Source organism: Euleptes europaea, chromosome 14 (assembly GCF_029931775.1).
Source record: "Euleptes europaea isolate rEulEur1 chromosome 14, rEulEur1.hap1, whole genome shotgun sequence".
Lineage (NCBI taxonomy): Eukaryota > Metazoa > Chordata > Lepidosauria > Squamata > Sphaerodactylidae > Euleptes > Euleptes europaea.
Genome location: NC_079325.1, coordinates 55316022 through 55341885, shown reverse-complemented (window position 1 = coordinate 55341885; position 25864 = coordinate 55316022). Strand labels below are relative to the sequence as shown.

Below are 25864 nucleotides of genomic sequence, written 5' to 3'. Positions count from 1 at the left end.
ATTTGGCTGTTTTTCGGTTTGGGACGAACCGAATCGACAGCTCTAGTTGGAGGCCAACTTTAGTGATGGATAGGAGAACGGCTTCGTCCGCATAAAGCAGAAGGAGAACTGGTAAGGAGTTCATCCTAGGTGCAAGATTTTTGGACGTAGATAAGTAAGATGGTAAGTCCGACAGAAACAGATTAAATAAGGCCGGAGCGAGTAGGCAGCCCTGCTTCCCTTCTTTGGAGATGGGGAATTTCTCAGACAGTTGGCCACTTTTGTCCAGCCTAACTCGGCAATTGTTCCCTGAATGGAGTTTGCATATCAGAAAAAGTAGGTGGCAAACACAACCAAAGAGCTGATCTTGGTACAGAACCTTTAAAAAAAGGGGGCACACATGTGTCCCCAGCCCTGGGTTATAACCCAATCCACACATGCACATCCTCCTTTGGTGACTGCAACCTCCATTGTTGCATGCACGTGTGAATGTGCCACCATGGATTGATACCAGTTAGATTTTGTGAAGCGTCCCAAACAAACGGCTTCCTTTGCAGCAGGAGCCAATTCATATATTCCACAGAGGCAAGTGTGAACCTGCCTCCACATTTCTTGGGTTAGAATCTACCCACTTTCCCGCTGACACAGAGGAGAGAAGCGGCCCTGACAGCCCCAAAAGAAGTGATGCTGGGGACTGAGGGTCCTTTGTGCATGGGGCTCCAAATGACAAAGGCAATTGGGCGAGGTCACCACTCTGCCCTCCTGGCACAAGTAGGGAAACTGGCAGGATGCAACCACGTCCCTAAAGCAATGCAGCATATTGTTCTGCAAGGGCTCTCTCCAAAATGTTAGATTTTCATAAATAAAGGGCAAATCTCTAAGTGATATACACATGCACATAAAGCTTCATTATACTGAATCAATGCCTTCGTCCATTGGAGTCAGTATTGTCTACTCAGACTGGCAGCTGCTCTCCTGGGTCTCAGGCTGAGGTCTTTCACATCACCTCCTACCTGATCCTTTTAACTGGAGATGCTGGGGATCAAACCTGGGACCTTCTTCATGCCAACCAGATGTTCTACCACTGAGCTGGCCAGAGAAGTCCAGCTTTGCCACTCCATCCTCACAAGGACAGGCACTGCTGCCTACCCATTCCATACCAACTGTACTTATTCCTCTCCCTGCCGTGCTTGTCTCTTTAAATTGCTTCCTCACATAGGGCAAAATTCCCTCCTGCTTCCATTTAATTACTCCACCCCTCTCTACTGCTACTAATTTGGCAACTGCATCCCACTAGGAAGGTGCTGTGACATGAATCCAATGTGCCTTTTGTCAGGAAATACAAAGATCAATACTGGTTGGGTTTTTTTCTTAATAGCTCAGGATGAAGCCCAGCAAAATTTCCAAGCACATGGAGCCCCTTCCCCAAACAGAATGGTAACAGAAACATAGTTCTTAGCACCAAGCCGAAAAAGAAGAAATAAGTCTGTGGCATGCTGAAGAAAAAGGGAGATGTACCCAACTGGTTGATATGAAGGCATGAAGATGGAAGGGGGACTCTCACTAGACTATGAATAAAGACATTCGGAATCTGAAGATCGCAGCATTGGTGTAGTGGTTAAGAGCAGTGGTTTGGAGCAGTGGACTCTGATCTGATCTGGAGAATTGGGTTTGATTTCCCACTCTTCCACATGAGCGGCGGAGGCTAATCTGGTGAACTGGATTTGTTTCCCCACTCCTACACATGAAGCCAGCTGGGTGACCTTCAGCTAGTCACAGCTCTCTCAGCCTCACCTACCTCACAGGGTGTCTGTTGTGGGGAGGGGAAGGGAAGGTGATTGTAAGCTAGTTTGATTCTTCCTTAAGTGGTAGAGAAAGTCGGCATATAAAAACAAATTCTTCTTCTTCGGGGGAAGTTACTAATAGTCCCCACGGTGAAGTGGTGGGGGGACACAGAAAACTCTCGGTGGTCCCCATGACGCAGCAGCAGACCTGAAAGAAGCACAGAGCAGAAAACAAAGAGCAGGATCCAAAACCATTACGCCAGTCCTGCCCCTTAACCTCTGGCCCATTGGACTCCAGATCTGAGCCGGCTCTTCTCACCATAGGCCTACACTGCAACTCTTGTCTTTGACCCAGGTTTTCTCTAGGCTGCATGCAAATAAATGGTTTTTGTTTGGCTGTACCACTTCAGGAGAGAAGTTTCATGGCTGGATGGACCCCTGCCCCCACCTCCAGGCATGCCAAAAGCTAGCAGATCAGAGGAAAAGGTTCAGTCCTGCCCGCTCGCATGACATTTTCCTGTGCCGATTCTCTCCACCCACCCCATGAGGTCACATTCACAACCTGTGCTGACTTCTTTTATATTCTATAAATAAAAGTGAGCTGCTCAGCCGGCCCCTCCCTCCAGCATTCAACCCGGTCCCCACACTCAGTAGGGAAGCCATTAAAACAGCACCGCAGACAGAAGCCCGGTCATCAAAGTCTTTATTGTGTACACCTGTTCCACCGCAGGAAAGCCACATTACATAGCCAGAAAGCCCCTGATTGGTATTGCCCCCCTGCTCCCCTTCACATAAATACTGTCATTTTTTTTAAAAAAAGGAAATAAAAAAGAACTAAACACACTGAGAAATTTACTTTGCACCCCCACCCGTCGCCAACAAGGAATACACAGATGTTCTGATGTCCCCACAACGAGAACCTTGCTTTCTAAAAAGCTGTATTTTTATTCAGGTCCTGCTAGCATAGCTGCAACTTTGCCCCAAAAGCTCTTTAAGACGACTGAACGCTCAACTGGCTGAGAGAACAACTTAACAGTGCTGCCTGCTGACACCCAGGGCCTCTGGCTGGAGAAAAGGTTCATACAGAAACCAGCCAGCCTCCTCTGTTTCCAGTCTTCCTGTAACACAGGAATCCCCAGAATCCCCCAATGCAACTGTGACCCAGAAACATATCTCAAGTCCAGAAGTGCAGAGAAAGGGGGTGGATCCTAGAGCACTCACATTCGGTAGTTTGTCTAAAATAGGGAAGGAGGATTCCGGGGGCCCCTCCCTCCTATACAAAAAGAACAGGTGCTTAAAAGGATGCTTTTTGGAAAAAGAGAAAATGAAACCTCTTAAGAAACTGTAGATGTTACCTTTCCAAGCTCAGAAAACAGCAGGATGCTTCGCTTGACAGCGTACCAAAAAAAACCACCCAGCTGCTAGAAAGAGCCCCAGAGGCAGCAGTGGTGATTCTGCAAACCTCCCTTTCAAAACAGCCTGTGAAGTTGGGCCAGACAAGAACGTATTTTCATGGTGTGCCACATCCACACATCGTATAATCTCAGCATTGGAGAATAAGCGGAACTTGAACAAAAGCCAATGGGGTCAACGTGCGCAAATCAAAACGCTGTTCTGCCATAGGCTGCAGAATGCTTCTTTCTACAGACAACCTGATCTGCCCATTAGGTCTGTTCCTCTTGTTTCCTAACCCCTCCCTCTACCCAAGTAACTTTCGGTCTTATAGACACTTTTTATCTACACAAAGTGCTTAGGCGAAGCCAGTCATAACCAGGGGCTGTTCAAATGTGCATCTCAGGCAGGCAGCCAAGGAAACCTCCCGCTGAATTGTTCAGGACCCCCAATTACTGCAACTTCAAAGGTCACAGGGAAGAAAATAGCAACTTAAACGTGGTGCTAAGACTAAGGGAACTCAATTTACAAAAGTATAAAGATGTGGGGGGGGGGGGGGAGAGAAGAAGGGAACCAACCATGTCTACAGCCCAGAGTGAACATCAGTCGGCTTAAAGATGCTTCAAAAAATTAAAGGCCTTCCCCAGCAAGCATCCGCCCCCTCCGGTTTAGGACTTCCTTCAGGGAGCTCAGCCAACATGCTATGGCTCTGGAGGCTGGAGACCTGTGCCCCGATGGCCTTCTAAGCTTTTCAAAACACAGTGGGCTAAGTGGGGCAGGCGTGGTGATCGGAATGGGTCTCCAGGCCTGATTTGCCTGGAATGCTGGAGGCCACAGAGAGGAATTCATGCTTGCAGGTGGCTGAGAGTCAGCAACCAGGAGGGAAACTGGAGCTAGTCCACAGACGCACAAGATGTGTCGTCATGTAAATGGGTGGAAAGCAGTCCAGGATGACCCACTAAAATTACAGCTACATTTTTCTGGGCAGACTCGGTGGCAGAGTGTGTCCAGGAGCAAACCCAGCCGAGAGGCTCTCTGGCACCGGCTCACCCATTACCCGGTGAGCGAAACTATGCCTTGATGTCACCACGGCTGTCTGCGAGATCCAAGCCAAAGGACCCCTACTGGGCTTGGTCCTGGCTTCCAGGAAACCCCTTCCCACCCCCAGCAACAGTCCTTTGGGAACTTTCCTTGTAAATTACAGGGCAGGCGTGCCTCAGCCTGCCAGGATCGCAGGAATGGCTATTCTGATGGCACCCAATTCAAGGGCCAGGGCCCTGATCCTGAAAGGAAGATACATGGGACTTGCAGGCCTGTATGAACCAGACAGTAGGCCTTACATACAAGTTGGGACACAGAGTTTCCATAGGCTGTCTGTCTGGTATCATAGCACAAGAAGGGCACCCAGGGAGAGCCGGAGCCCCGCCACGTGCGGGGCCCTGCGGGGTCTCTCCCTGCCACGTGCGGGGCCCTGCGGGGTCTCTCCCTGCCACGTGCGGGGCCCTGCGGGGTCTCTCACTGTCCCTTGGCTCTCCCTTCAATCTGCAGGAAGGGTGGGTGGGTCAGAGAAGAGACTGTTGCAAGCAGAAGTTATGAGCCAGCTTCTGGAGATTGATGCTGGAAGCGCAGCCAACCTCTTGCGAGGGAGGTGCTGACAGCAACCCTTGAGAGGCCCTTTTCTTACACTCTGAAATCAAATCACGGCTGCGAGTATTCACTGCCCAAAAGAGATTGTTAAAAAAATTTCATGCTTGGAAGGGGGAACAGGTTGCCACATTTAGAAGGACGGCAGGCGCCAAAGAGGGTTTCTCATCATCAGTTGCTTCTGCCCATTTCAGAGGGGAACCAGCAAAGAAGGGAAAGTTAAAAGAGCTAAAGACACCCCGAGGTCCCCTCCACCAGTGTCTGACTCACAGCGCCAGAGCCCTTTATGCAAAGAGGAATGTTCCATAGAGAATACACAGTATGCTTTCACACTATATATTGTTTTCATGGGGGGTGGGGAGAGAGGAAAAAGAGAAAGAGAGTGTTTTGTACACATGAGCACTCTGAAAATGCTGCAATGCACCAAATTATTTTACAAACATGCTCCCAGGATAAGTCTGAGACATGGGATGAGGGACAAAATGTGGATGTGCAGCGGAGATCTGCACGATAGATAATGCAGCTAGGAGCGAGAAGGAAGAGGGGACAGGTGGAACTCTCTGAAAGGAACACAGTAGTATACTAACGTAAGGAGTGCCGGCATTCAAATACTGCCAATGATTCTTCCTAAGGATAGAGAGGATAACCCATACAACACCTGTCCCAAGCTGCAAATCCTTGCAAGGAAACTAAAAATAAATAAATATCGTCGGAGGCCTGTGCATGGCCTCACTTGATGGGAAGGCATCCTCTAAGCCACTGGGAACGCTGCGGCTGCCATTCCCAGACAGAAGCAAGATCTGGAGTGAGAAGGTTGGAGAGAGACGAGTGAGCGGCTCTGTTACAAAATGAAGCCATACCTGGGACTGTTAAAATTAAGAGAGGTGGTACAGGGAGGTTGGGGTGTAAGGCAGTAGTAGGCCATTCAGAGGCATATCAGACTAGTGATGTCTTGCCCCCCAACTTTATCATATATGCCGGATGGGCTTGTAACAGTTTATCTACTTGATGGTTTGTCTTGGGATGGGAGAGCTGGGAAATCTCTTCTCAACCAGGCACGTTCTAGACCAAGGAATTCTACCGCAACTCTCTCCTATCCCTAAAGATTTGCCGCCGACAGCCAGGACAACTTCCGGGTCTGTTCTCGGCCAAGCGACATGACGCTTTTGGGGACCTGCCATCTGCTCTTCTGATTATCATGTTAACCTAAAACGGAGCCGCGAGCCTTGCCCCCTCCCCAGTTTGGATTGGGGCAAGCTTAAGCCCTTTTGGCCCTTGGCGTTTCCAGCAGCAGCTTGCAAATGGGGGTGGGAACTTCTGCTACCTTCAATGCAGGGAGGGAACTGAAGAGAAAGGTACGGGTACCTGTCTCACCCTCCTGGGCTGTCAGCAACGTGGTAGGGATGGGGTCACAAATTCCAACTGAGAAAACAGCATGGGGGGAAGGGTTAACCCCCACAGCCCCATTCCACCCCTTCCCCACCGCTTTTATCATTAAAAAGACAGAATCACGAGATCTAAGGGGAACAGGAAATACCGCCTATTTACACTTTTAAGTCTTATAGCACCAAGAAATTCCCCTGCAGCTGATTTGTTATTTGCTGCCAAAAAGCTTCAGGATTGCTAGGGAGGCCCCCATGAGGACAAGCCTGAATGCCCATAACCCTTTGCAGCGAATAACCGAAGAGCAGGACAGACTGGAAGAAGCCCTGCTGCTGAAGGAGAGTGTGTCAATGGAAGAAAAGGGTCACCTTCCCCTTCCAGGGAGCCTGGGCTGCCGGGGCTTTCTGACACCTTCGGCTGCCCCAGCTGCTGGGCCCAAAAATGTCTGAGAAACAGTAACACTTCCCCGTGCTCAACATGGTCTCTAACAATGCAGAGCGGCTTGGCTGATGTCTTCTTCAAGCCAAACACCTTCCAGCTGCCCTTAGGAGCAGGGTGCAACAACTTCAAGCCCTGCAGAGGCGGTGGTCTGGGGAGGGCCTGGAAAAGCCTAAGGCCCTGGGTGACAGGATATTGGAGTGGGGGAGTGCAAAGGCCAGGTGAAGGAGTGGTCTTACTTCCTCTATAGGGAGGGAGCTCGGTCTGGATGCATGAGGCGGGGAGAGCTACCTCGCTGGCTCCTGCCAGGCGTGCATGGTGGAAAGACCTATTCTAGGACCGGCCTTTCATGATAATGGTGGCCCACAGGGGACAAAATGTCTGCTTCTCAGGCACCTGGCAGCCCACTAGAAGCTTTGGTTTAGCCTGCTCTGAGAATCCATCACCTGCAAGGGGTGGAGAGGCGATTCAAAAATCACACTTGGGTAAAAGCTTCACCTTAGTGGACTGACCATGTACAATTAATCCCCCCCAAACCAAACACACTGAGTCTTTATTCAGCTCCCAGTAAAGAAAGTCACCTCGTGATCTTGCTCTCTGGAGCTGGCAGCTGGGTCCCCTGGCCCAGGTTTGCAGATTGGGTTCCCCCCCCCCTCCCTCAGGGGCCCGGCCCTTTGGACAGGAGGCTTCCCTTTACCTCCCTCTCCTGCTGAGCACAGCCATGACAGGCCTACTGCTTACAGGGGGGCTACACTTTTACTCTACAACCCCCATCTACTCTGGCCAACAGGGTCTGCAAAAGGTTCCCGGAGAAGACCTTTGCTGTCCAAAAGCATCCACAAACCTGTGCATGATCCAAACTACTCCTCTGCCTGAGGAAGGTGGTATTTTGAAAACAATAAGCAAAAAAAGGTGGCTGGGTGAATTCCTGCTGCCATTTCTTAACCTCTCCAGGAAGTCAGTTGGCTTGTGGGACTTTGACTGCGAGATCCAGAGCTTAAACTCTCAGATGCAGAGCTCAAATTCTCTGGCAGCACGGGCTCCCTTTCGACAGCAGGTCAGCGTTCTGGAGAAGCTGGCCATCTCCAGGAACACGACTGCTTCATTGATCCGCTAGCTAGGAAGCCTCGGGTCAACTGATTGTGCATTTTTCTTTAAGGGGGCCCTCCATTTGGGGAGGTATTAGACTGCATAAGCTCTGACTTCTGTGCCTTCCAAACCAAGTGGGAAAAGGGGGGGGGACATAATTCAAGCTTGATCCCATTTGATTGCACATATTCAAAAACCCTCCCGGTCAATGCATAGAAGAGACGGGACCAAATGTTTGATTTATGCAGTTTAGGAGCAGAAGGAGAGGTGATTACATCCCCCTGCTGTCCAGGGTCTGCTTGGTCTCAAAAGTTCCTATTCACGAATTGGGGTCAGAGCTCTCCCTGGTCCCTAAATAAAAATGGTAAAAAAAGGGGGGGAAGAGCACGATGCCTTTGCTCAGCAGAAGTTTACAAAAAAAAGTCATGAAACATCTCATGCCCTTCCCCCCCACCCCCCATAAAACGTCATTAACTTCCCAGCACGCAATGTTACATAACAGGGTTTGTACCTCAAGAAGCGCAGCTGATAAAACATACACACAAATCTATTGTTTCACATTTGGAAGCCACATCCCCCAGCACCCAAACAATGCTTTCGTTCCCTCCGGAGTAAAACAAAAAAGAGAAAGAAATCAGTATGTTAATAAAACTGCCACCACCTTCCCCGCAAAAGCTCCTTTGCCAGCATTAGGAGAGCCCGGATTCCTCAGAAACGAGGCAGAAGAAGGGCTTTTGCTCTCTGTAGAATGTCGCCCCTGCCTCTCCGCCGCCTCCCCTGTTTCATTCTCCAGTTTCGATGTCAGGAAGCTTAGCAAGCTCCCTTTCCGTTGAGAAAGTAAAAGATCAATAAATTAGAGTTTCTCTGAAAGTGCTGCCTTGTCCTAAGGGGCAGGGGGGAGGGGGCGGGGAGGGAGAAAAAGAATCCATCCATCATGCGGTGCTTTCCCAATCCCCTCGGGACTCCGCTGAGCCGTTTACCACCTTCTTCACTTTCTTCATGCCCTCCATGACGCCTGTAGTCGTCACCCTGAAAAGCAGAAAGGGAGACTTAGCTCAGAACCAACTGTCAGCTCCATCAGCACAGTCTACAAGAAGAAGAAGAGTTGGTTTTTATACCCTAAGCAGCTTACAATTGCCTTCCCTTCTCCCCCCACACAACAGACACCTTGTGTAGGTGGGGCTGAGAGAGTTTGGAGAGAACTGTGACTAGCCCAAGGACACCCAGCAGGCTTCATGGGGAGGCGTGGGGAAACCAACCCAGTTCACCAGATTAGAGTCCACTGCTCATGTGGAGGAGTGGAGAATTGAACCCAGCTCTCCAGATTAGAGTCCACCACTCTTTACCATGACACCACGCTGGTTCTCAATACTACGCTGGCTCTCATGCCACGCTGGCTCTCAGAGTTACGTTCCATTTAAAATAATGGGACTTCTTTCCATACAAACATTGGTAAGTTTGGTCTGGAAGACTGCAATCCTGTGCACATGTAGAAGAAGAAGAGTTGGTTTTTGTATGCCAACTTTCTCTGCCACTTAAGGGAGAATCAAACCGGCTTACAATCACCTTCCCTTCCCCTCCCCACAACAGACACCCTGTGAGGTAGGTGGGGCTGAGAGAGTGGGACTCGCCCAAGGTCACCCAGCTGGCTTCGTGTGTAGGAGCAGGGAAACAAATCCAGTTCACCAGATTTACCTCCGCTGCTCATGTGGAGGAGTCAAACCCAGTTCTCCAGGTCAGAATCCACCACTCCAAACCACCGCTCTTAACCACTACACCATGCTGGCTCCTTACTTCAGCCTCTTTTTTCAGCCTCTCTGAACATGGTATCATTTGCTTCACTGTAAACATACATAGGACCAAAGTATAAACATTCCACAGATTAGAGTCCGCCGCTCTTAACCACCACACCATGCAGGTGGAGGGAAGGAAGAGGGAGAGAAGAGGTGCTATCCAGTCACAGGAAACTACTGAAGGGCGTGGAAGAAATTAACCCAATAGATAAATTCAAAGGGGGACACCACTCTTCCCCTGAGGATTTATTTTGTTTCATCTCAGGAGCTGTATGAAAAATAAATTCATGGTTCTTGATTCCTGGAGGAGCTAAAGCAGGAAAATCCAAGGGCTGCTGTTCCTACGCCGGAGTTTCCTTGTACCATATTTGCATAGCATTGCCCCCCCCCCCCCCGGGGCTTCCAGATTTCCAGGTAGCCACAATCTAAGCTTTTAAGAGGCTCAAACTCTTGGGCCTTTCCAGCTGGTACTCTGCCTATAGACTGTACCAGGAGAGTATGATGTGTGACAGAAATGACAGGTATAACCTGAAAGTCCTTCCAGGTTGAGCAAGCTATAGGGGATAGAAACACCATTTTGCCAATTCAAGAACGCACCGGGTAGACCAGTGGGTGCTTCAGTTTTAAGGACCAAGCCACATAGGGCCACCGCTTCCCAAGGCTGACGCTGGCTGACGCTGTGCCACACAATCAAGTTTGAAACTTTTCTCTGTCGGCCTAAGGAGTCTTCCTCTGATGCAAGAGCTTCTTCTGTTGAATTAAGGCTTGAAGACTGGCTTAGCAACATGGCTGGGATAAACTGCAAGAAACCTGTCTCCTATCCCACTACATAGTTGCCTTCTATCATGTCAGACTTCTACCATGTCAGACTGGTGGCAGCTCTGCAAGGCAGAATCATAGAATCCAGGCCATCTAGTCCAACCCCCTGCTTAATGCAGGATCAGCCTAGAGCATCCCTGACAAGTGTTTGTCCAGCCTCTGCTTAAAGACTTCCATCTCTAGGTAGCGGATTCCACTGTTGAACAACTCTTACTGTAAAAATGTTTTTCCTAATATCCAGCTGGTGCCATTCCACCCGCAATTTAAACCTTTTACTGTGAGTCCAAATCTCTTCTGTCAACAGGAACAACTCCCTGCCCTCCTCTAAGTGACAACCCTTCAAATACTTAAAGAGAACAATTATGTCCCCCCTCAACCTCTTCTCCAGACTAAACATTCCCAACTCCCTCAGCCTTTCCTTGTAGGGCTTGGTCTCCAGGCCCCTGATCATCCTCACTGCTCTCCACTGCACCCGCTCGATTCTGTCCACATCCTTTTTGAAGTCTCAGGCAGAGAAAGGTCTTTCACATCACCTATTACCTGACCTTTCTAAGTGGAGAAGCCAGGGACTGAACCAAAGTCCAAGCATGAGATATCCCATCTAATCTATGAACGAATCTCAGGATAACGGCTAAGAGCCAGGAACCCATCGGCTTCCTCCAAACAGTCAAGCAAAGCAATCTATCACCAAACCTGCCCTACTCGTCACATCTCTCCCCCAACCCCCACTTCTTCTGTACTCTGAGATAAAGTGCAACCAGATTCATCCACCATTCTTTAAAAAACCTTCACACAGAAATTTAAAGCCATACAATTTAAGAACTATACAGCACAAGTAAAGCCACTGCTACCCCCACGCCATTCTCTCTGATCTCCAAATGTCTGATGCAGGTGGATGGGGCCTTGGATACTTTTTGGATTTTCCTGATTACTGGAAGCTGACCTGAATGGAGACAGAACTGGGCTACACACATTTTAAGTTCACACTACGCTTTTAAACCATCCTGCATGGTCAGTTAGGTGGAGAGTGTGCAACTGATTGGCCCAAAACCAAGTAGCACCAGTGTGGTGTTGTGGATAGAGTGGGGGACTAGGACCTGGGGTGACCCAGGTTCAAATCCCCTCTTCTACCATGGAAGCTTGCTGGGTAACTTGGGCCCATCAAAAACTCTGGCCTACTTCACAGGGTGGTTCTTGCAAAAAAAAAATGGAGGAGGGGAGAACAATGTTCTAAAAGCCGTTGTGAATCCCAATGGGGGAGAAAAGTAGGATATAAATAAATGAATGCAAATAAATGCTTTCCTGACAGAGTGGGGATTGGAGCCCGTCTTACCCCCCATCCTGGCCTGGCCTTCAAACCTACGGCATCTCCTTTGCCCTCCTTTGTCTGCTCTGCCACCAATACTATGTTCTGCGTAGCCCTGAACAATTTCCTTTTAAAAAGACTTAACCGGGGGAGGGGGGGAAGATTTGGACTCCGATACTACTTGAGAAACCCACTTTTTAAAATAAGAGTTACAAAAAGCAAAGAATGGTGCTGCGTTCCGTGACGGGTACCAGATTCTGTGCCTGCACAGCCATCACTCAGGGCTGCATTCATGCGCAGCGTCCTCACCGAGCACGACTGGTTTGCTGCAGGCAGCGCAACAAGTGGGGCCCCCTGGAAATTTTAGTGCTTTGTTCCGTTAAAACAAGCAGGGAGGGCGCCGCGCACTATCTCCCAAGCTGTGTTCAGGCATAGTGCTTTCCAAGCCTGTTTTCAGACCCACACCGACATCAGCGATACTCAAGTGGAAACATGTTTTGACACGAAAAGGCACTCTCAAGCAAAATGGCACTCAATCTCAGTTTTGTTCACAACAGAGGAGAGAAAAATCACTCACCGAATAGGAAGGGGTTGGGGAGACGGAGAGGGGGAGAAAAGGAAAAGTATCTCCCCCTTCCCCGCATTTGTGAGCCGAGAGGGCATGCATAATCAAAACACATAACTACTTGAAGACATTAAAGTAGAAAGGCCAGTTAAAAATTTTATAAAGCTTCTTGCAGGCTCAATGGGGGTGGAAGAGGAGAAAAGAGAAGGAGGAATGGGTAATTATCAACCCGACTGAAATGGCCTACAGCATCAAAGTTAGATATTGAAACATTTAATAGCGTCTGGAAATTCAATAGTCAGATTACAATTTTGTTCAGCCATTAGCTGAATATTAAGCGGTTCAGTAGTTGAAGGAAATTTAACATATACCCAAAATGGGTCTGGACCCTACTCCTCTGGTTCATGTGGCAAACAGGGGACTTCAAGGGCTGCCACATGGGGCTGAAAACCTCTTTGGTCCAATTCACGGCACCCGGGCAGTGTGGGAGCCACTGAAGAACAGCTTCTACACGATTGTTTGTGAGGAGCATATTAATGGTCAGTTCTCCCAATGGAGGGATGTGAGCAGTGGGGTTCCTCACAGATCTGTGTTGGGACCGGTGCTTTTCAACCTGTTCATCAATGACCTGGAGTTGGGATTGAACAGCGAAGTAGCCAAGTTTGCAGATGACACCAAATTATTTAGGGTGGTTAAAACAAAATTGGACTGTGAAGAGCTCCAAAAGGATCTCTTCAAACTGGAGGCATAGCCATTAAAATGGCAAATGAGATTCAATGAGAGCAAGCGCAAAGTGATGCATATTGGGGCAAAAAAATCCCAACTTCACATATACACTGATAGGATCTCTGTTGGCAGCGACAGACCAAGAAAGGGATCTTGGGGTGGTAGTGGATAGCTTGATGAAGATGTCAACCCAGTGTGCGGCTGCTGTGAAAAAGGCAAATTCCATGCTGGACATAATTAGACAAGGAATAGAGAATAAAACTGCTGCTATCATACTGCCCTTGTACAAATCTGTGGTGAGACCACACTTGGAATTACACTTGGAATACAAATCTTGTACAAATCTGTGGTGAGACCACACTTGGAATACTGTGTACAACTGGTCACACCACTTAAAAAAGGATATTGCAGAGCTTGAGAAGGTACAGAAAAGAGCAACCAAAATGATCAGGGGGCTAGATCAACTGCCCTATGAGGAATGGTTAAAATGCTTAGGGCTGTTTAGCTTAGAAAGAAGGCAGTTAAGGAGAAATATGATCGAGGTCTATACAATTATGCATGGTATGGAGAGCGGACAGGGAGAAGCTTTTCTGTCTTTCTCAGAATACCAGAACACAGGGTCATTACTGAAGCTGGAGTGTGAGAGATCCAAAACACATAAAAGGAAGTATTTATTCACAAAACTATGGAACTCCCTGCCCCAGGATGTGGCTAACCATGGCTACTAGTCAAAATGAATACTAGATGCATACTTATTCTCTCCAATATCAGAGGAGCATGCCTAAGGTGCTGTGGAAGACAGTCAGGACAATGCTGCTGCAGTCGTCTTGTTTGTGGGCTTCCCTGAGGCCCCTGATTGGCCACGGTGTGAACAGACTGTTGGACTTGATGGGCCTTGGTCTGATCCAGCAGGGCTCCCCTTATGTTCTTATGTTCTAATGGTAATGCTCACATGATTCAGCCAGAAAGGGCAATGTAGCGTGCCAACTTCCTCATGTGATTGGCTGTGCTGGTGACTGAAGCTGACTGCTGCAGTTGGAGCAGTGACCCCATAACATGATTTTGGCACAGGCAAGTTGGTGCATACATGATACGGACTTCACCAATTCATTATGCAATTTTCACTATTCTGCATAAGCCCTACATCGCGCTTCGGATTAGCTCCAGCTGAGAGTCCCCCTCCTCTCAGTTAAGGACCCAGAGGGTGAAAAGGAAGCGGCAAGGTGCCCTCCTGTTGTGCCTACACCGGATCCTCCTCCTGTGGGACAAGGAAAGAGCTTTATGAGATACCCTTTGACTACACGGCCGCAGCTGCTGTTATTCCATTTTGCTTTCAGAGCTGATCCCCAATTCTCCCTAAGTGTGTCTAGCCCACTTTTAAAGCTACCTATTAGACTAAACATCCCTGACCTGATGCCCCAGGCAAGCCTGATCTCATTTGATCTCAGAAGCTAAGCAAGGTCAGCCCCGGTTAGTACTTGGATGGGAAACCACCAAGGAAGTCCAGGGTCGCTACGCAGAGGCAGGAAATGGCAAACCACCTCTGTTTTGCCAGTGTGGAGTAGTGGTTAAGAGTGGTGGTTTGGAGCAGTGGACTCTGATCTGGAGAACCGGGTTTGATTCCCCACTCCTCCACATGAGTGGCGGAGACTAATCTGGAGAACTGGATTTGTTTCCCCCCTCCTATACACAAAGCCAGCTGGTCGACCTTGGGCTAGTCACACTCTCTCAGCCTCACCCACCTCACAGGGTGTCTGTTGTGGGGAGGGGAAGGGAAGGTGATTGTAAGCCGGTCTGATTGTCCCTTAAGTGGCAGAGAAAGTCAGCATATAAAAACCAACTCTTCTTCTTTTGTCTGTTTCCGTGAAATCCCTATTTGGGGTGTGTGTCACCATAAGTCGTCTGCAACTTGAGAGTACTTTCCACCACCACCACTGGACCAAATCATATGCCTCACACCACAGCGTAATTTCTTCTTCCCTGCTTCTGCGGAATAAGTCATGTGCCAACACCAGAACAGTCAACAGTGAAGGACATCCTTTTTCCTACTACTCAGAATTGGGGAATGCAGTGCAGACTACATCAAACCGACTGAGGAGGAAGCAGGAGGAAGAGTTGGTTTTTATAATGCTGACTTTCTCTACCACTTAAGGAAGAATCAAACCAGCTTACAATCACCTTTCCTTTCCCTCTCCACAGCAGACACCCTATGAGGTAGGTGAGGCTGAGAGAGCTGTGACTAGCCCAAGGTCACCCAGCTGGCTTCATGTGTAGGAGTGGGGAAACAATCCAATTCACTAGATTAGCCTCCACCACTCATGTGCAGGAGTGGGGAATCAAACCTGGTGCCCTCCAGCTCCACCTGCTCCTGTGCTAGGAGAGGCTCTGGCTGAGGAGCTTGGCCAAGGGCCTAATTTGGAGGACCAGATAAGGCCTGCGGCAGCCGCCCTCCCCAGTGCAGCTGAGCAAGCTGCCAGAATACCACCTTCTAGCCATCGGTGGAGGTGGTGATGAGTGGTATCCAGACATCTATCCACAGCTATCTCTGGACAAGCAACTACAGCAACTGCATGGAGGGGCCAATAAGGTTCCCGCAGGCTCCCGCGTGCCTGGCCTTCCATACCAACTTGACCGCCAGTTGGTCCACAGACTTGTCTGTATTTCACTGCCTCTGCCATCGCCAGCCCGACACCAAGCAAAACCTGCACAGCGGGTTTTGGGGAGGGACTGTGACTCAGTGGTAGGGCTTCTGTGTGGCATGCAGAAGGTCCCACGTTCAATCCCAGGAATCTCCAGTTAAGAGGATCATATAGGAGGTGATGTGAAAGACCCCTGCCTGAGACCCTGGAGAACCAACTGCCAGTCTGAATAGACACTACTGACCTTGATGGACCCCTGGCCTGATTCAGCATCAGGCAGCCTCACTTGTTCATGTTGTTTAATCCACTCACTGGCCTGAAAACCGAGCCCCTCAGAGCCATTTTCATCCAGGGAAGGGAGCTGTCCTTACTGCAGAGGTGGGAACTTTTTTGGGGGTGGGGTGAGGGAATATGGCTACAGGATTCATAGCAGACTAGTAGAGTGTGCCATTCATCTTTACGGTAATGTTACAGTCAGAAGAGACGGATCCGGGGCCTCGCCTCCCCCCCAAACAATGACCCTGTTAACCTCAGCTATAGTTTTTATTATCTGCAGCTGCTTCAGCATTCCTGGAAAAAATCCTAAGAAGTCAGCATCTCCAGGAGTTCAGATTTAAAGTGTCTGCAAGACAGCTGTGCTGCTCAGATGTCTTGAAGGGTTACCTACCCTCCTTTACAGATTTAAAACTAGCGAGTAGACCTTTAGGCTACAGAGAAACACACATGCAGGCCAGAGTTCAACAGTGTTTCACATTATTCTTTCTGTGGTGGGGTGGGAACAGAAGAGTCCAACCAGTGGACAGGAGACATAGGAGCCAGTCGGTGTACAGAGCAGGCAATGTAACATCCCTCATCAGGGATGTTATAACACCCTGCGCTGACATGAATGGCCCAGCCTAGCCTGGTCTCATCATATCTTGGAAGTTAAGTAGGGTTGGCCCTGGGTAGTACTTGGATGGGAGACCACCAAGGAAGTCCAGGGTTGCTACGCAGAGGCAGGCAATGGCAAACCACCTCTGAATGACTCTCGCCTTGAAAACCCTATGGGGTCGCCATAAGTTCGCTGCAACTTGTCAGCAGTTTCCACCACTACCAGAGGTAAAAGGGGAAGCTTGGAGGATAATAAAATGAGGTAGTTGGAAAGCATCTTGCTCCCAACTGACTACTGTACCCTGCCTTTTTGTTCAAAAGAATATCCAAGGTGACTAGGAATCAATATAAAATACAATAACCAATAACATCATAAAAACAATGAACAAGATTAAAACCTCAAGGGAGCAAATAATTCCATTCAAAGACCTTCCCAGAATGGGGACCTTCTCAAACTATGGCAAATGACCCGCAAGGATAGTACCTGTTGCACCCCTGGGAGAGGGAGTCCCACAGCTTCAGGGCAGTGGCAGAGGACCAGATACTCCATTCAGAGCAGTGGCGCAGCAGAGAACCAGACCCCAACGGAGCCCTGCTTTTGCCACCCAAACAAACCCATTAAAACGGGAGCTGAAAAGAGCTCACCCCTCTCAAATTGCTCGCCTCTTGAAAAAGGTATTTTTCAACCCAAAGAGGCTTCTGAAGCAGCTTGCAGGTATCAGAGATCCATACTGGCATTCCCTAGCAGGGGGGCTCTCTCAAGACAAGCTAGATCCGAGCACAGAGGAAGGGCAACCACCTGGTTGCTTCCTGTTGCCTCTTCCAGTGCTCCCCCTGATCATCTCAGTGGGGCTTTGTGCAGGTGAACATCCCAACAGGTTGCCCGTTGTGCCAATTAGTGGAGGAGGAAGAGGGCGGTGCCCAAAAAGCTTCCCGCTGCTTGCAGGAGACTTGACTCCCTCCAAGAACGACTCGGCAGCCAGGCTTTTTCAACTGTGGTGCTCAGGACTCTTCAAACACACAGCGGTTCTCAACCCAGAGATCCTGGGGCCGGTTAGACGCAGCCAAGGCACCACCCAGAGCTCTGAGGCACAGTAGGGAACTGCAGGAAGACTGGAGCAGTCTCCCCGGCCTGGCCCAAGAGACTGCAGAACGAGGTGCGTGGCAAGGCCCGGGCCATGAAAGAATTCCCCTATCAACAAGCCTCGTTCCACCTGTGCTGAAGCCGCCCGCTGCCACCCTCCTGCGACCTCACACAAGCCCTTCAGACTGTGCAGGATGTGGCCCAGAACCCAAGACGGCAAAGGTCCCTTACACGGCCTCCATGTCCAAGTCGTCCTCGTCATCCTGAGAGAGCTGTAAGTAAGGATTGTCCGAGGCAGGCCGGAACTTGTATCCAGTTAGGATGAAGAACACCAAGGTGGCCATTTCATCCAGGACCTGTGACAAAACAAAGAAAGAAAAAGGAGACTAAAAATAAAAGTTGCTCTGAAGACCACTCCCTCCTGCCCCAGTGGGGTTAAAATCACAAAGTTGGAAGGGTCCATAGAGGCCATCTAGTCCAACCCCCTGCTCAATGCAGGATCAGCCTAGAGCATCCCTGATAAGTGATTGTCCAGCCTCTGCTTAAAGACTGCTAGTGATGGGGAGCTCACCACCTCCCTAGGTAGCCAATTCCACTGTCAAACAACTCTTACTGTAAAAAATCTTTTCCTAATATCTAGCCAGTACCTCTCTGCCTGCAATTTAAACCTATTATTGCGAGTCCTATCCTCTGCTGCCAACAGGAACAGCTCTCTGCCCTCCTCTAAGCCCTTCAAATACTTAAAAAGAGCAATCATGTCCCCACTCAAACTCCTCTTCTCCAGACTAAACATTCCCAACTCCCTCAGCCTTTCCTCATGGGGCTTGGTCTCCAGGCCCCTGATCCTCGTCGCTCTCCTCTGCACCCGCTCGATTCTGTTCACATCGTTTTTGAAGTGAGGCCTCCAGAGCTGCACATAGTACTCCAGGTGCAACCTGACCAACCTGACTATGACATCTTGCGATTTGGATGTTAACAATCCAGCTGCCAAGAAGCCATCGTGAATATATGAAGTCACCCTCTATTGAGTCAGACCATCTCTCTACTCCAACTGGCAGCAGCTCTTCAAGGTATCAGTCCCCCCCACCCCCGTCCAGACCTGCTACCCAAGATCCTTCAGCGGGAGATACCAAAGACTGAATATCAGACTCAGAGCATGCAAAACAAGTGCTCTGCCTAATGAGCTACAACCCTCTCCATTTTTCTCCTCTCGCTTTAAAAAAAATAAAGGTACAGCCCCCAGGACTGCATTTAGGCGGCAAATCTGTCCCAAAGCCACAGAACGTACTACCAAGCATGGACTGCAGTTTCTATTTTTATTACCCAAGATAAAAGCAAGGTTCTAGCTCTCATGGTATCAAAATTTTAAAAAAGCATTCGGGCTAATCTCTCAAAAGGTAGAGGACACGCTGATCAAAGTTGTCAGTCATTGGGGACGAGGCTTCAGCGTGTGCTGCTTTACCCCCTCTGCCCCACAATTACCAGAACAAGAATAAACCTGTGCAATACAGTAAGAACAAATAGGAAGCCGTGGCAAAATTATTTCAAACTGGAGCAGGAAAAGAGCTTGTCCCCCATCTTAAGACTGTCTTCTATCAAAAATGGCATTTCTTACGGCAAAGAACTAAGCGGCCAGGCTCGACAGGACCAAGCGCAACAGGAATGCTTAATTTTACCAGCTCCCCAGGGCTGCAGTTCCATGGCCGTTCCCCGGACTTCTGCCGTGTGTGTCCAAAAATCAATAAAGCAATTACTTTTCAGTCCGTGTGGATATATGTCATCAAGGAGGGGAGGGAGAATCCTGAGCCATCCACGGCAAAAACCCTACCTTTGGAATATCTGGGCTAAGAATGGCAAGCTTCTATGAAAGCTAAATTGGAACATGCAGCCCGATAAAATCTGGGTTTTTCTTTTTTCCCCAAAGAGAGGAGTGCAGCTGATACCAATACCTGATAAAGCCATTTCCATTGGAATGGAACTGCGATCCTGATGAAGATGGCAATGATCCGTGTGAAGTAAATGTAACACACAATCTGTGGGCAGAGGAAAAGAATAGGAGTGAATGGTCAGAGCCTTCTTGCGCACAAACCATGTTATTCTGCAGAGAAATTAGATCTTGCGACGGATCAGCTAGCCAGGAATGTTTTGCAAGCCTCACGCCATTTTGTGAATATTTAGGGCGGAACAAACGGGGACACAGATCAATATTCATTGGAGCATCTCAATGAACAAACCTGTTACTTAAAGTGACAGAGCTTCTTACGTTTCTGTTGTGATCCATCCTCTGGGGCAGAGGAAGAAGGGAAGCCAAGTAACTAAACCCCAAAGAACAGGTTGCCCGACAGGCATATTCTTCTGTCAGAAAGGGACTTTAGACTATCTGATCTGAATCTTTAATAAAAACCCACCTTAACTCCCCTATTTGGTGTACTCAAGCAGCCTGCCATCCAGACCAGGGCAGGACATGTGCTGCTTTACCCTCCCAAGATTACATCTAGATGCACTGGGCAGGCATCTACTCATTGCAGGAGCTTTCCAAGATATCCCCATGATACAGGTGAATGCATCATATGCAAATACATCCTGGGATTAAGACCCCCCCCCTCTTCCTTTTCAGTAGGGAAGTCGGGACCCCAGTGAATGAGGTGTTAAGTGCGCTTGCCGTGCTGTCTGGACAGACGTTTTTGAGAAACATCAGCCCCCACCCTGGTAATAGCGCACAATCCAGGAGGAAGAAATGAGCCAGAGTGGGCAAGATCAGGTATGGAAGGACTGCTAGCAGCAACGGAACCACAGGGCACATGACACGGGAACTCCGCTGGAGCCAAGCAGGGCTGGGCCTGCGCAGAGTCTGGATGGAAGACCTCCTTGGACCCTCCACCCCAACTCCCCTCACCCCAGGCCGACTTGAGTTCCAAAGTACACCATGACTGGATATGAACCGAACAAACAGCAGGGCAAGAATGAAGCCCAGCTCGGAGGACCAACAGAATCAAGTGGTATCGTTTTTCCTGGATGAGGGGCTACAGTTTGGGGTTCCCACGCCCTGTATGCCGGGAGCTTGGGTCGATGCGTTCACAGATTGCTGGTGGAAAGGCTAGCTGGAAATCTGGTCTCCAATGTGCCGATCTCTCGGTGCTAGGGTCTGTTTTCATGAAGGCATGCAGATGCCACCCAAAGTGCTTTCCTCAAAAGGTATTGCTGTGCTCTACAATTTAAGAAGCAATGAGTTGTCATTCCTGGGGAGGAAAAGGGCATCCTGGGACAGGACAGAGCTCTACTCTGCTAGCCAGTCAAGATGTATTTAAACAAGGACCCTTAATTTTGCTCTGTGGCCCACTTTTCAAGCAAAAACAGCACACAGGTGGGGCAGTGGCTGGACTAACAGTGCTCCAAAAACTACAACCCCTTCAAAAAACAAAAACAAAAAAAAGCCTTGCTCAGAGCCAGGTAGGTCCTTACCATGACGTAGTAATGTCTAAACAGCTTCAGCTTTGCTAGGTTAATGGCAGCTGTAGAAAGAGAAAAAAGAGCACCCGGAACAGAAGGTTAGAGACAGAAGAAGTTATTTGCAAACACGGCAACATGCTGGCTGCAAAAATTAGCATTTACACAGCACATTTCTAATGTTCAAAGGGGTGTGCGTGTGTTATCTGGGGGCTGACAGGCATATTGTACAGAATGCAGTAGTTGGATTCTGGTCTGCTTCAGGGAGAAAGGGGGGCCTTAATTTCTGACTTTGTGGTATAGTGGTTAAGAGCAGTGGACTCAAATCTGGTGAAATGGGTTTGATTCCCCTCTCCTCCACATGAAGCCAGCTGTACCTGTCACAGTTCTCTCCAAACTCTCTCAGACCCGCCTACCTCACAGGGTGTCTGTTGTGGGGAGAGGAAGGGAAAGTGATTGTAAGCCAGTTCGAGACTCCGCAAAAAGGTAGAGAAAATAGGGATATAAAAACCAATTCTTCTTCTCCCACATCAGACACTTTGCATAGAGGAAGCGAGCGCCCCAGAACAAAAAGGTTAACGCAGCCCTTTCTGTAATGTGTCACCTGACTATAAGCAGGGAGTCTTTTAAAGCAAGGGGAGTGTTTTTTTTTTTTAAAGACACTCCTCATATAGAGGAGGGTACTGAGCTGTTTTCTGTTGCCCCAGAAGGTAGGACCAGAACCAACGGGTTGAAACTAAATCAAAACAGTTTCCATCTAGACTTTAGGAAGGACTTTCTAACAGTTAGAGTGGTTCCTCAGTGGAACAGGCTTCCTTGAGAGGTGGTGAGCGCTCCTTCTCTGGAAGTTTTTAAGAAGATGTTGGATGGCCATCTTTCAGCAATGCTGATTCAATTATCTTAGGCAGATGATGAGATGGAGGGCATCTTGGCCATCTTCTGGACATGGAGTGGGGGTCACTGGGGATGTAGGGGGGAGGTGGTTGTGGGTTTCCTGAATTGTGCAGGGGGTTGGACTAGATGACCCTGGTGGTCCCTTCCAACTCTATGATTCTATGAATCAAGAATTCTGCCCCCCTCCAATTCTGTGCAATGCGCAGAATGGATCCCAGTAATCCATAGAACAGGCTTGAAGTTAGTTCAAAATTAAAAGTAAAGGTAGTCCCCTGTGCAAGCACCAAGTCATTCCTGACCCATGGGGTGACGTCACATCCCGATGTTTACTAGACAGACTATGTTTACAGGGTGGTTTGCCATTGCCTTCCCCAGTCATCTACACTTTACCCCCAGCAAGCTGGGTACTTATTTTACCGACCTGTGAAGGATGGAAGGCTGAGTCAACCTTGAGCCGGCTACCTGAAACCGACTCCCATCGGGAATGAACTCAGTTCGTGAGCAGAGCTTTTGACTGCAGTACTGCAGGCTAGCCTGATCTCGTCAGATCTCAGAAGATAAGCAGGGTCAGTCCTGGTTAGTATTTGGATGGGAGACCAACAAGGAAGTCCAGGGTTGTTATACAGAGGAAGGCACTGGCAAACCACCTCTGTTAGTCTCTTGCCTTGAAAACCCCATAAGGAGTCGCCATAAGTCGGCTGCGACTTGACGGCACTTTACACACACACACACACTGCAGCTTACCACTCTGCGCCATGGGGCTCTCTTAGCCTCCCCCAAATTTGCAGATTTTTTGGGGAAGGCTGAGAGATCCTGGCTAGCCCAAGGCCACCAAGCAAGACTGTGGCCAAGGTGACATTAGAACTGGCAACTTCCCTGGCATCTTGCTACGCCAGTTTTCAGTTCAGAATCCATCCCAAAGGTCAAGTGTAAAGCTTTCCTTATGAATAACTTAGATGCTTCTCCATGAGCTGTGGGGTGCAGCAAAGACTACCAGGCTTCTGTTAAGCAACTTGCTCTGCCAGAGATCCAGAGCCCGGTGACTTCAAGGGCAAAGACGGGGTCTGTACAGAAAGTAGAGATGGAAAAAGATGCAGCCTGCAAGGTTTGTGTCTCAAGGAAAAAGAAACAAAGACACCCACACAGCAGGCCGAAGGGAGTGAACGGAGGACAAAATGGCGGCTGGCGAAGGGCTGTCTGTGGATTTCGAGAGTCCCAGTTCTTCATGGCAGCCACAGGATCTCTTTGAAGATGGCCACACTGTCTATGTTACCTTATAATCCCACCCACAGGGCAACACACGACTCTCTCCTTCATTTTAGCCTCAGAACAACCCTGCAAGGTATGTGGGACTACTAACACTGGCTCACAACCTAAGATCATGCAGTGAGCTTCACGGAAGACCTTAGGCCCAGATTTTCTCAGCCTTCTTAACAACAATTACACAACACGCTCCATGAGGCATCTGCACAGTAAAGCTTATTTATTTTTCTTTACTTAATTATAGCCTGTCTTTCTCATTGAGACTCAATGCAGATTACAAAAATGTGTATAAAAGCCAGCTCAGACAGCATAGGACACCCTACAAACAATGTATTAAGACCAGGAGTACAAAGCTGGAAACCAGTGCACGTAAACAAGCAAAAAAAGAAATACCTGCTTAAGGCATGACATTCCCTAATGCAGGAAGTGCACTGTGCAAATTTCACCCCCACCTCAGCAGTATCATTTGGGATAACTGTGCAAATCCTGTCACACAAGTTGTGACTTTACACCCCTGCTGGAGATCACTATTAACCAGATGCACCACCCTCAGCTTCCATGAATATTCCACAATCTTTGCTCCACTGACGCATATGGAAAATGCAGACCCTCCTGCTATCAGGTGAAGCACTTCTCTGCGCAAACCAAAACGACCAGCTTGCAAACCACCAACACAGAACAAACTCCATTCTCTCTCTTGGCATGTTAAAGTCAGGCTGGGATCTTCCAAGGCAGGTTTTCAAACGTCACGTGAAATCCCACATTTGAGGACCCCACCAGCCATTTGAAAACCACCATGTCACTATTTGGAAAGAGGCCAACAACAGAACTCTTGTATATTTTTTATCCCTGCAGGTGGGAAAACAGCTGGGTAAGGGGATCCAAGTGGACAGACAGCAGGACAAAAAAGATTAATTTGTCCCTCCCCCATTTTCTGGTTCCAATGCTGCTTTTCAGAATATGGGGGAGAGGAGAGCATCAGGAAACCCTCCATACATTTGTGTCACATTTAGCTTGGTCACAAATGTCACAATTTAGTAGGATTCCCATTACCTTTGGCTAGAGAAAAGTTCATCCTTTTTATTTGTTTCTATTTCAGTCCTGAATACGGGTGCAATACTGGGCTGTTTCATTGTTTTCTGCCACCCCGAGAAACAGTTTATCAGGTTACGCATCTACTAAACATATATATGAGTAGTCAGCAAGAAAAACAAAGGGACTTCTTGATTCAGCTTTACCTCTTGAGATTTCCTACTGGGAGGACACACACACAAACAGCCTTCCTAAGGCCCTCTAGATTGACAAACCTTTTAAAAACCCTGTCTCTATAAGAGGTTCTGCCAGTAGCCATTGGGGGTTGCTCTGGGGCTACAACATTCTGGGGAGGGGCTGTGGCTCAGTGGAAGAGCCTCTGCTTTGCATGCAGAAGGTCCCAGGTTCAATCTGGTCCAAGGTCACCCACCAAGTTTTAGTGGCAGAGCGGGTTTCAAACCCAGATCTCCCAGGTCATAGTCCAACACAGTAACCACTATACCACATTCTAAACTCTGGCATAGAATCCCTGCTTGTGAGGGGAAAGGAACTCCAATGAAGCCAGCACCTGCATTGGTATGCCATGGGTAATGGGAGTTCATTCTGAACCAGAACCCTGTCATTATGCTCTGCGTGGAAGGAAGGAGGAGGAAGAACAAGAGTTGGTTTTTATATGCTGACTTTCTCCACCACTTAAGGGAGAATCAAACCGGCTTACAATCACCTTCCCTCCCCCTCCCCACAACAGACACCCTCTGAGGTAGGTGGGGCTGAGAGAGCTCTAAGAGAGCAGTGACTAGCCCAAGGTCACCCAGCTGGCTTCATGTGGAGGAGTGGGGAATCAAACCCGGTTCTCCAGATCAGAGTCCACCGCTCTTAACCACTATGCCACGCTGGCTGGAGGAGCCACTCTGCGCAAATTCAGGCTTAATATGCACCCGTGATGTCTGGGTGCCGCCTCTTCATTACAGACAACCATGGGCAACATCATAACCATGGGCAACATCATAAAAAGCAATCAGGTTCCCTGCAATACAGCAAAGCCACGGAGACCAAGGGGCCTGGACTTTCAATGCTCATTTCCTAGAAAGGTTATGCAGAGATTTCCTCCGAAAGCTGCAGTATCTTGACGGGTACGAGAACAGCAAGCGTAAGCAGATGGAACAGCTGTCAAACTCAGTTTGCGATGCTGACTCGTGCAGGTGGTGCGGGAACGAGGAGCATGGCCTCCTGTTGCCCTCGTGACCTTGCAGAGGCCGAAGGGGCTGTGCCGCATTAGCCACCCTGGCAGCAGGCACACCACTGCAAATGTGCTTTCAAAGCAGCCAAGACCTTCTCCACCGGTTGCCAGGAATGATTCTGGGAAGGCTTAAACAAGCTGCATGCAGCTTGCTTTGCCTGTGCAAGAAAAAGAGCCCTCCGGGCGGCATGCGTCAAGGAGACAGAGCTCACATGGCAAAGATGCTTAATTGCAACACGTATTCAAATATCCTGCCTCAGCATCACCACTCCAGGAGACTTTACAGACACGGTTAACATGCAAACACATCAAAACCAGCAAAGTGAAGATCCAAGCGAAACAGGTGTCTAAGAGTTTCAGCATCCCAAGTGAAAGCACCACAAGGGATCAGGAAAATCTGGGTTCAAAACACACACACACCTCTGTGATTCACTGGGTGACCTTGGGCAAGTCAGGCAGGCCAACCCTGGACTTGAT

The 25864-nt window shown here is 48.9% G+C and overlaps 1 protein-coding gene across 1 annotated transcript in view; it reads right to left on the bottom strand.

Annotated features, from left to right (window-relative positions):
• Positions 1-8441: 8441 nt before the first annotated feature.
• Positions 8442-25864, bottom strand: part of GPR107 (G protein-coupled receptor 107) — a 76390-nt gene continuing 58967 nt past the window's right edge. The window contains 4 exon segments of the mRNA XM_056860188.1: positions 8442-8738; positions 17743-17867; positions 19461-19544; positions 20974-21023. Coding sequence (XP_056716166.1) covers positions 8642-8738; positions 17743-17867; positions 19461-19544; positions 20974-21023 — 356 coding nt within the window. The 3' untranslated portion in view covers positions 8442-8641.